Genomic DNA, 10510 nt, shown 5'->3' with positions numbered 1-10510 from the left:
TAACCCTCGAGTACACTTCCAATTTTGCAATATATGTGGACCTTTGCTAATAGGACGTGGCCGGCTACAAAGAACCAATATTTAGGGCCCGGGTTACCTTTGCTAATATGACATGACACCACGTTTATAAATTACTGTAACAATTCCCGTGACACTTATTAAATCAGTTACTAAAACATGAACTATCATGTAACAATCTACATAACATTTTCCATGTTTACAAACTAACCTAACATTTCACGTGACATTTATTACATCCGCTATCATATAACAGTCAATGTCGCATTTATCACATGTACAAACTAACATGACAATTCACGTGATACTTACCATGTTAACTACTGAAATGTGAATAATCACGTGGCACTCTATACGTAAATTTGTAAAAAAATTATAGTGAAAAGTTATAAAATCCCAAACATTTTCCTCCACTTTTTAAACTGGAATACAAGATTACTCTATTGGGCCTATCAATAACCCACTCTAGCACTAAAAAAAAAAAAAAAAAAAGATTTGAGGAAAAGAAAGTAACACGCAATACATGAACTGGTTAAAGCAATTATCTTTGGCAGGTATAAAAGCCCGCACAAAAATGCTTAATAGAATAACAATTATTAGATGAACGTTGTAGTATTAAGACGCATATATCTTCTTTCATTTAGTGAACATCTACTGCTATTATAAGAACAGGTACCAGCCGCCAAAAAAATCCAAAACCCATGTACCTGATTTCACAAATTAATAGTGCTTAGCGAAAGAGACTACAGTTCTACTTGCTTTCTGTAATAGGGAGATACACGCCTTCAGCTGCCAACCAAACATTGTCGGCACGTTTTTCTCGTAGACCGCAAACCTGTACAGACACAGAGATTGTTAATAGATAAAATTGAAGATGAGTAAGCATAATTCCAGTAATGTAAGAGGGCACAGGAACCCTGAGCAGTAACTGAAACTGCAAATTGCATTAACTGCTGAAGAAATAAATAGCAATTTCTTGATCTCACCTCCTGCTGCCCTCCAGCAATGCGGGTGTATTTTTTGTCATGACTATGCAGGTAGCCGCCGGTGTCTACATGTTGAAGCCGAATCCTTTGATCTTGCTTCCAAGTCTTTCCACTCCCTTCAATCAGCAGCCTGTGAAAAATGGCACCAGCATGGAGCATCAATCATAAACAAGACAGAGACAGTTAGCATTCTAAAAAATCATTCTAGGTCTCACCTCCAATAATCCCCAGTGTCAGACTCACCCTCTCCCCCAAAGCAGCTCACCTACACTCAGAATTGCAACTTGGATTATAAAATCTGAGTCATAGATTTCAGTTTTGAATGGCACTTTCTCCCCTTGTCAAGTGGTGAAGCCATAGGTTCAAAATCCATCAGATATGTATTGTAACTTACCAACTTATATATACAAGTAAATCTCAGATTCAATAGCTATTCTGAGTCCAACAAAAGTTAGCAGTTTTAGTCAAAAGTCATATCTCTGAATGCATAGAGGATACTTACATTTGATATACTCAAACAATCACTTAAAGAAAATTACATGGTAATAAATCCGCAAACTGAATAGTGATGTGGCAACTATAAATATATAGAAACTCATATCAAGATAGCATATCTTGTCTAAAATAGAAAGGGGGGAAAAACTATATTTTAAGAGGCAATTTCTCTTAGTAGAATTCAACCCAGAAATATCTATCAAGATGATGAAAATGTCAAACAAAAGGGGAATTAAATTAACTCATAGGCACAATCATGAGAAGATTTCTGGAATACATTAAGAAAAAAATTAGTTAGGCAAAAAAAGGCTTCTTCAAATAACAATTAGATCCTTAAAACTGGATTATACTGGACAGATACAAACTTCTAATGCATGGCAGACACATTTCTTTTCCACTCCAGATTTCAATAATCAGATCTAAAACAAATTAACAATCAGAATTCTCTTCAATTTAAAACAATAGGTCTAAAGCCGATAATTAAACCATGAACTGTACCTCAGCAACAACAAAATTAAATTTTAGTTTCCCAACACAAGTACATGTTAAGAAATCCCAATGGTCAACATGCGGAGCAATCCTTACTAGTTTTCAGCAGTTGAATACTATCATGCCTGTGTGAACAAACAAACTACCTTCCACCTCTGTGAACAAACAAACAAACTTTGCACAACCAGCTTAAACAGCTCCGCCTAGAGTCACTAATAGGAACCAACGGCCATTGGAAAAGCTCTTATTATTCATGTATTGGATTAGGCCAATTGTGCACAATATGAAACAAGATTGCACAATCACTTTATTCCCAAACACCCCACACAAAAAAAAAACCTCAAGTCAAAATTACTTGCAAATTCTGCAGTACATGAAAAGTATATGAAAACATACAATAAACGATGAAGGACCTATACTAACCTCTAGGTTGCCTGTTATTGGAGATGCATGCAAATGGCTGTGCAGCCATTTCCTAGTTCTCATATGTTGAAGCTTGATGATTGTCCCACTTTTAATGGCGTCGCCTTGTTTGGAAGATGTTCCTGGCTGTGGTCTAACAATCTGCAAATTAACCATTTTATGTCAAAAGTCAAAACCTTAACCTGGCACAGACAATAGGGATTACTTTTTTTCTTAGCCAAGCATGTCAGAAACCACTTTCCTAACCAGCATGTTTTCACCTATCCTGAAATTTAATCAAAATATACCAATCCAATCAAACTTAATCACATGTATCTATCTACTCTTCTTGCAACAAGGTCAGCCGAAGGACACATCCAATAAATTGTGTTAAAAAAACAAAGACGTGCACAAACACAGCTGGCTTCACTTCTTGAGTGGCAGGCATGAGGAAAATGACTCATGGTGAAGTATTTGTGCATTTTGAACCCATGTATGCATTGCTAGTCCCCAATACTCTTGATCCAAGCTAGAGTGTTGTTTAACTAGTTCTAGGGCCACCAAACCAGCCCCTGCATCGTCTTCATCTTGTTTGGACAAAAACTTCAATAGTTTTTCAATCACAGCACTTAATATAGTAAAAATCCTTTGAATCTTGGTAGTTTAATCAACACAGTTTCTCGTGACAACAATTATATAGAATGTAAAGAGCCAATATAAGGAAGATAACAAGTGTTATAATATTGATTAAATGTTTAAATTCATCATTTTCTAAAAACTTAAACTTTTAAGATATATGGTGAATTGGTGTGGCATCACAGTTGAATTCGAACTCTGACTCTACAATTTATCTCAATTTTAGTTTAATATTTAACATATTGAGTGAGTTTCACTTTGTTGAGGGGGATTTTGAGCCCAAACCTGCGGAAAGTGTACTGATGTCAATTAAATGGTCAAATACACTATTTTCAATCGGCTTAAACTTTAAGATTAAGGGGTGATTTAACAAAAAGATAAAATGGACACACTCACACACACATACATGCACACCATATATATTTATATATTCACAGAGAGTGTGATGATACCCAGTAGCTATTGGCGTCATCAACGTTGGGAAACCCAGTAACTGATTGTTGCCCACTACCAGAACCGTATGGTACATCATGGGAATGCAACCGAAACTTGGTCTTCTCGTGCATCAACTTAAGAACTGTCCCATACGTAATCTGCCCAATAAAAGAAAATTAAGAATCAAATACAAATACTAAGACCCAAAATACAATTAACGTTTGTTTGGTTGCAAGGAACGAATAAAGGAAAACAAAAACTAAATTGCACTTAACTCACAGTCCGAGACCATTTGAATTAGGTTTCCACTTAGTGGGGATTCTTGTTCGAAAGAAACTTTTAGTCTACGACTTGTTAAACAGGATTTTTATTAGTTTTCTTCGCTCGTTTATAACACCAACACAAAATTCGTGTAGTTCAACAAAATCCTCAAGACTTATGTTCCGTTGTTATTGTTTCTTACTTTCCATAAGCACGTTAAATTGTTATCCAATGCATTTTAAACATTTTCTATAATAACATTGCCTATAATCAAAATAAACCACATTAAATTCCAAAATTACAAATTTCCCTTGAAATTCGAACTGAAATTCCTTTCTAATGTTCCATCATTTTTCTCGGCAACCAAACAGTTCCTTCGTTTCCTCTCTTTTTCACATACAATCCAAGGAATCAAACAAAACGATGAAAACACTTCTCAATCGTAAATATTGATATGAAAGTTAACGAACCTCGACGCCTTCAGAGGAAGCAGCGGCGGAGGCGGGGGAAGAGTAGACGTAGTCAGGATCGAGGACGAGGAAGAGGAATAAAGCGAGAGCGAAGAATCCGAGTGCCATGACGAAGAGCAACCCTATGAACCAGTTCTGCTGCCAGAAAGGGAAATCGGACTGCAGCGCCTCTCTAGACTCCCTGTACACGATCCGAGCTGCTCCCGGTGAAGAAGTCCCTGACGGAGTCGAAGACGACGAAGAAGAATGTTTTCTTCGAGACAGGCTCTGCGACCCTGAGGAAGCCACCGTGAGGAACTATCCAGATCGAATCGCGAGCGACCGAGAGAGAAAGAGAGATTGAGGATCGTTAGGGTTTCGATCTCTGATAAGTGGTTTTGGTTCCGAGAGATCTGAATCTGTGACCGCGAGAGAGAGGGGTTGAAGAAGAACCTCTGGGAATTGACTGGGCGTCGGGGAGGACACGTTGAGTGACATGTTCAGGCGAATAGAGACGAGACACGTGGATATTAGATGACGGGGAGGGTTGTTAGTGGACGGAAGTGAGAGTCTTACTCTCCATGACTCTAGGAAGCGGTAAATGTGATGTGAGGGTTGTTAGTAATGAGTAAGAGAAGCCTGACTCTCCATGACTCTAGGAAGCGGTAAATGTGATGTGAGATTGTGAGGAGATTCCTACAATTTCATCCAACAATTTTTATGAAATCATAGATTATCAAATTATAGAATTTAGGTTATTTTTAATACCAAAACGTTTAAAAAATGTCATTTATTAAAAAGTGGCATGTTACCGTATAGATTGAGTATATTTTTTTCAGGTTTTTCTTTTTGTGTTGTAAACAAAAATTGAATAAAAAACTGTCTTATAGTTTTCTGAATAGTAAACGCCTATGTAAAAGTAAAAAATAAGCATTTTGAGAGGAAAATTATTTTCAATTGTCTTGATAATATGCTCCATTTTTCAAGCTTTGTGATGCTTAAAAAGGGTCTAAATTCCGTAATATGATAATCAACAATTTTTTTGAAACTGTAAGAAATCTTAATACAAGTGTGAGACGGAGAATATCCATTTTATGATTTGTTTTTGTTGCATATATGTAGTCTGTTTACGGTTAGGGTAGTAAAGGCACGATTTGAAATTACTTCATCATCTTTTAACTTTTGATTTTCATTGACTCTAAGGATCGATTGATGGGTTCTGAGTCGTACACTTCGAATCGGCAGGATGGGTCTCCTTCCTACGAGGCTGTAGTTCGAGGGGTAGCTACATCTCATGTCAAGCATGCAGGGAAGCAATGTTTGGTTGATGAGCTGCGTGAGTTCGATTTGCTTCCAGAGTCGTGCTCTAGGGTGGTTGATGACAGAAGAAGGGCGGTGAATTGCTTTGACCTGGAGGAGCAACTGCACTGGTGGCCGGTGAAATCCTTTTCACGCGGCTCGTCGTTTGATCCGTTGGATAAGGGATTGATTCTTCGTCCGCTGGGTAAGAAGAAGACCCACGTTTCTCACTCTGCACGAGGCGTGTCTTCTTCTCGTTTGAATTTGAATTTGCATGGGTGGATCCACAAGCTCGTCAGCTTTAATTGGGCTTTGGGCCGGGTTATTTAGAAGCTTTTGGGTCGTACTGCTGGGTTCGGTTTGGGCCCTAAGTGCAAGGGGTTCCGTTTGGGTCGGCTTTTGTTGAATCCCATTATGAGACCCAAACTTAGAGTCCCTTTTCAATCGGTTGCCTATGAGGATGCGAGTTCGGTGTCGACAGCTGATCTTGGACAATCTTCTCAGCTGGAGTTCTCGTCACCTACAACTTATGGGTTGGTTCCGACCTTGTTTTCTTCTGGGAGTGGGTCTAGTAATTTGCAGGTTTCGGGCAGACAGGGACAAAATGGCGCGTCGACGGCCGATATTAGGCAATCTTCTTAGCTGAAACTCTCATTGACGTCAACTTATGGGTTGGTTTCGAGCTTGTCTCTTGTTACGATTCCGGCCCCTCTACCTATTTGCTCCAATCCTACCTCTTTATCTCAAGAGGCCACTAGCAAGTCGTCCCTTCCTTTCTCCTTCCCTCCTTCGTTGGTTACACAGACATTTCAAGCGATTTCCCTTGTTGGATCCCGTTTTTTTGGTGGACACGGTCTTGATGCTACCACCGTGCCTTGCAGCTATGGGTTCGTCCCTCCTCCGCTCACAGGGGCGGCCGAGATGGGTGAGAAAATTCGCTATTCTCTCCTTGTGTTGCAGCCTTCTAAGCCCTTTCCAACATTACTACCAAAAGGCTAAGGATATTATGGAAGGTCAAGTGAAATGGAACGATGGGCTACTTGCAAATTCCATTAAAGCTTTTGAAGAAGTCTAGTGGCTTATGTAATAAGGCTTCGGTTGCAAAGCCTAATTATAAGGAAGATTCTACAACACTCCATTTGAAGTCTTCCGCAGGTACGACGAGCAATGAGAAGAAGGAAGCGAGCAATGGGAAGAAACGCTTCCTTCGGAAAGTATTTCTCAACCTAAGGCCGGCTGTGTTAGCCCCTTCCACCTCCTTCTCCTTGCCCTCTGAGTTGGCCCTGTCTTCGACTTCGGAGGACAAGGAAGTTGATGTTGTGAGGGACAACGACATTACCCAGTCTCAACAGTGGCCTGTTGGGTTCAATCCTTTTGGGGAGGTCGTGGTGTGGGAGAAGGATGAAGAGTTTTGGGACGGGGTGCCTTTGGATTGGAAGATGAATGATGGTCTTGAGGTGGAGTCGTTGGCTATTCTTGATGTTATTACAGAGGATTTTTATCAAGATCAATTGGTATCTCACAAAAAGACCAGAGGCAAGAGAGAGCTTTTGAATTTGAAAAGCTCCGTTAACTATAGAGATATGAGCGCTCCCTCAAGACGTCGAAAAGGAAAGAATTCCATGACGTAGGGTTGTGTCTCTTTGGTGGGTTTTGTGGTCTTAGGTTGTTTGGTTTGTAAGGTTTGTTTGGGCTCCTTTGTTTTTTTGTTTTTTTTGTTTTTGGGCTTTTATTTTGGCTAGCTTCTGTATATACTACTGGTGTACTTAAGGGTGCCTTACACTTTTTAATAAAAAATTTCGTACTTATCCAAAAAAAAAAAATATATTGTTTCAATTTTTGTTAACTCGAAATAGGTTTCTCTATAAATTTTTCATTCAAGTTTTTCGTGACCCATTAATGCCACATCAATCTTCTGTCCAAGTTCGTTAGGGTTCATTTTATTAACAAATAATACATATATTATTGAAGAAAAAAAAAAAACTACCCACTCTAGTAGCATCCCACCGTTGGCCACCCCTAAAGGTAGCTAAGAGTGGCTGGCAGCAGTGTGCAAACCAATAAAATAGGGTATATTTCTCTTCTCATTCAAATCCAAGGAAACCTGACGTTGGATGCAGCTATGCATAGGGGGTGAGACTAATGAGATTGGCAACACGGGGAGGTTGTGGTGAGGAGATAGTGAGGTGGGCAATGGCGAGTGAGCTGTTTGGCGATGTTGACAGCGTGGCATGAGGAGACGGCAATGTGGGATGGCATAGTGGTTGGCTGCGTGTTGGTTCTGTCTCTGGTGATGTCTAGACATGCGGCTAGGGTGGGCTGCTCATGGCAACACTGTAGCGGGTGTCAAGCCGAAGACCCAAGCATGGCTCTTTGAGGCACGGTGCGGTGGCTTGTTGGCTGACGGGTTTTTTTTTTTGTGGAACCATGGCGATGGCTTGGTGCGGTGCTTTTGTGGTCTAAGGTGTGATGGGTTGTTGAGGTTGACAACAGCGCAAGCTGTGAGATAGATACTGCGATGCGGTGTGGTTTTGTTTGGTGAGTTTGGTTGGGATGTGTTTTTTATTTGGGTTTTGGGTGGTGGCTATGTTGATGGGTTGATCTGTGGTGGTGAGGCTTTAATGTGGTGGATTGGATCACGTATGTTGATGGAGTGGTTGTGGTCGTTAGGGTTTGGGTATTTGCAAAATGGTGGGGATGTGGTTTCTTTTGTTCGTTGTTTTCTAATGATAACAAGAGTGAGATTAATTGGTCACGTCGATGTGCTGCAGTGCCATCTCTCCGCTCCTTGACTAGCGGGGCTCTACCAGAGACTTGACACTCAAGGAACATAATATGGTTAGCTTTGTGGTGATGTGCAAAGCTTGGATTTGGTTCGTCACCGTAGCAGCCTAGCTCTAGTACCAAGTTGTTACAGACATAATTTCTCAAACACGTAACAAATAAATTATGATAATTTGAGGAAGTCTGACACCTGCAATACAATTATAAGAGCTGAATAATTAATAATTTTCTCTTCTTTTTTCATAAACTTGATTATGTATTTAAATAGATATTTACAATTCTTAGTATAAATAAAAGACTAGCTATAACAAACCAGTTAGGCAGTTATAATGTTATCTATAACATTTAATCATAATCCTAATGTTATTAATAAAGATAACTTATTATCTATAAGTTACTATAATTTGAAAGTCCTAAAGTTAGCAAGACTTTTCTACAGTAAGATGTAGACCCATAACAATAGTCTTCTACCAAAGGTCCTTCCATAGCCTTGGATGGTCATGGTCCCGGACCTCACTTATGGCTACCTAGAAGTTATTTGTTTATTTTGTTTATTTTTTTTTATATATATATATATATATATATATATATATATATATATATATATATATATATATATTTTGGTATAATTGATATTTAAAAAGAATTGTGTTAATTGTTTTTGAAAAAAATGGTGGAAATGACCCATTTAATAAAATCTTCAACCATAACAATCTTTTTGACAAGGTTAAAAATGCCAAAAACCGTTTATTTATTTATTTATAAAGAGTTGAGGTAAATAATGCGATTTTGATATTTTGTTTCTTAAAGCCAAGAGCACTTAACACAAAGAGATATATTATTTGTATATATTTTGTACACAAATTGTACACATAATGTTTTTTGGCATTTTTTTAAAAAAATAAAAATAAAACACATAGTCAAAAGACATTGTGTATATAACTTGTGTACAAATAATATATCTCTAAAACAAATGTCCAAAAAATAAGAAAAGTAAAAACCATATTACTTTAATTTTCATCCCAACAAACAGGGCACATGGGTTTTTCTTTGGGGGGTCATAAAAAAAATAGTGGGCACAAATGGCCTCCTTTGTACTGTTTATTTTAGTAACATTTTTGTTATTTTGTGTAGTATATGCTTAAGCATGTAAAAGTGATGTTTATTATTTGAATTATCTAAAATTAATGGACTTCTTATATCTATGAGTACCTGTTCTTAGCTTGGCTTTGAATCATACATTGATGGATATTATATATTCAATAGTTATAACATTTGCAAGTTTACTAAGAAGTTTGATTATGAAAAGAACAAATGCTCAGTTTATTAATGTGTTTTGGATGCTATTTTTTGTTTTTTGTTTGAAAAAATTGTTATAATATGATGTAAAAGTAAAAATTGATTTTGTGTTTTTATGAGTGTTTTGTATTTGAGTTGTTTGTTAATATTTTTGTTTTGAGAAAAAAAAAAATACAAATAGTAAAAAAAAAACAAAAAATTTAACAAACTAGGTTTTTTTTTTTTTTTTTTTTTTGTAAAGTAGATCAACCTTATATATAAAATTAGCAATTTAAACGTAGCGTTCTACATGGATAAGACCAGTAATACAGTGAGGGAATTCCTCAAGAATAAACTCGTTCCTCATTAAGAATGAGTGTTTCATTCGCAAGACTGTTGGTAGTCCCATTGGCAATTCACCAGATATGAAAAACCTTTCACTGAATAAGACCATTTAAGACCCCACGAGCCTCCTCAATTACATGCCCATATTCACTCAAATCACAACATTCTTTTCGCACGACCTGCACCACCTGGAGAGCATCTCCTTCTAATTTCACCTATTGATACCCAATTCCCTACAGAACAAAGTGGCTCACCGAGCTGTAATGACTTCAGCAATAATTGGGTCAATAATATAATTTTTCGGAGCTGACAAGGTAGCTAGAACCTCACCCTTATAATCTCGAATAATAACTCCAATACTTACCTTTCGATTGTCTTTGTCCACAACCACATTCTAATTAAACTTTACAAAACCTTCGAATGGGCCTTGCCAAGTCAAGTTCATGAGACGGATGTCTTCTCCAAATTGGGTTCAAATAATTAAACTGACATATAGTTAATAAACTGAATTTTAATTTAGACCAAAAAAAAAAAAAAAAAAAAAACTTTATCCTCAATTAATAAGAGGTGGAAAAGTACTAAAAGAGTAAATGAGCTTGTTTGATAAATCATCCACAAAATTTTCATTTTCAT

General features: G+C 37.6%; 1 protein-coding gene across 1 annotated transcript; it reads right to left on the bottom strand.

Moving 5' to 3' along the window:
* Positions 1 to 528: 528 nt before the first annotated feature.
* Positions 529 to 4618, bottom strand: LOC133871179 (stromal cell-derived factor 2-like protein). Its single transcript, XM_062308568.1, has 6 exons — positions 4193 to 4618; positions 3479 to 3619; positions 2412 to 2552; positions 1220 to 1269; positions 1005 to 1134; positions 529 to 853 (listed from the first exon to the last, which is right to left on the bottom strand). The coding sequence occupies exons 1-6, from the start codon at positions 4298 to 4300 to the stop codon at positions 770 to 772; spliced, it is 654 nt and encodes a 217-aa protein (XP_062164552.1). The 5' UTR covers positions 4301 to 4618; the 3' UTR covers positions 529 to 769.
* Between the last annotated feature and the right edge of the window lie 5892 nt (positions 4619 to 10510).

This window comes from Alnus glutinosa, chromosome 6 (genome assembly GCF_958979055.1).
Source record: "Alnus glutinosa chromosome 6, dhAlnGlut1.1, whole genome shotgun sequence".
Lineage (NCBI taxonomy): Eukaryota > Viridiplantae > Streptophyta > Magnoliopsida > Fagales > Betulaceae > Alnus > Alnus glutinosa.
The sequence above is the reverse complement of the archived record's forward strand: the minus strand, read 5'-3'. Positions and strand labels throughout refer to the sequence as shown.

Coding starts and splice junctions, on each gene's coding strand:
- LOC133871179 (XM_062308568.1), bottom strand. CDS start 4,300: ATGGCACTCGGATTCTTCGCTCTCGCTTTATTCCTCTTCCTCGTCCTC. Junction 3,620..4,192: donor CTTCCTCTGAAGGCGTCGAG/GTTCGTTAACTT, acceptor TTTATTGGGCAG/ATTACGTATGGGACAGTTCT. Junction 2,553..3,478: donor ATGACGCCAATAGCTACTGG/GTATCATCACAC, acceptor GTTAATTTGCAG/ATTGTTAGACCACAGCCAGG.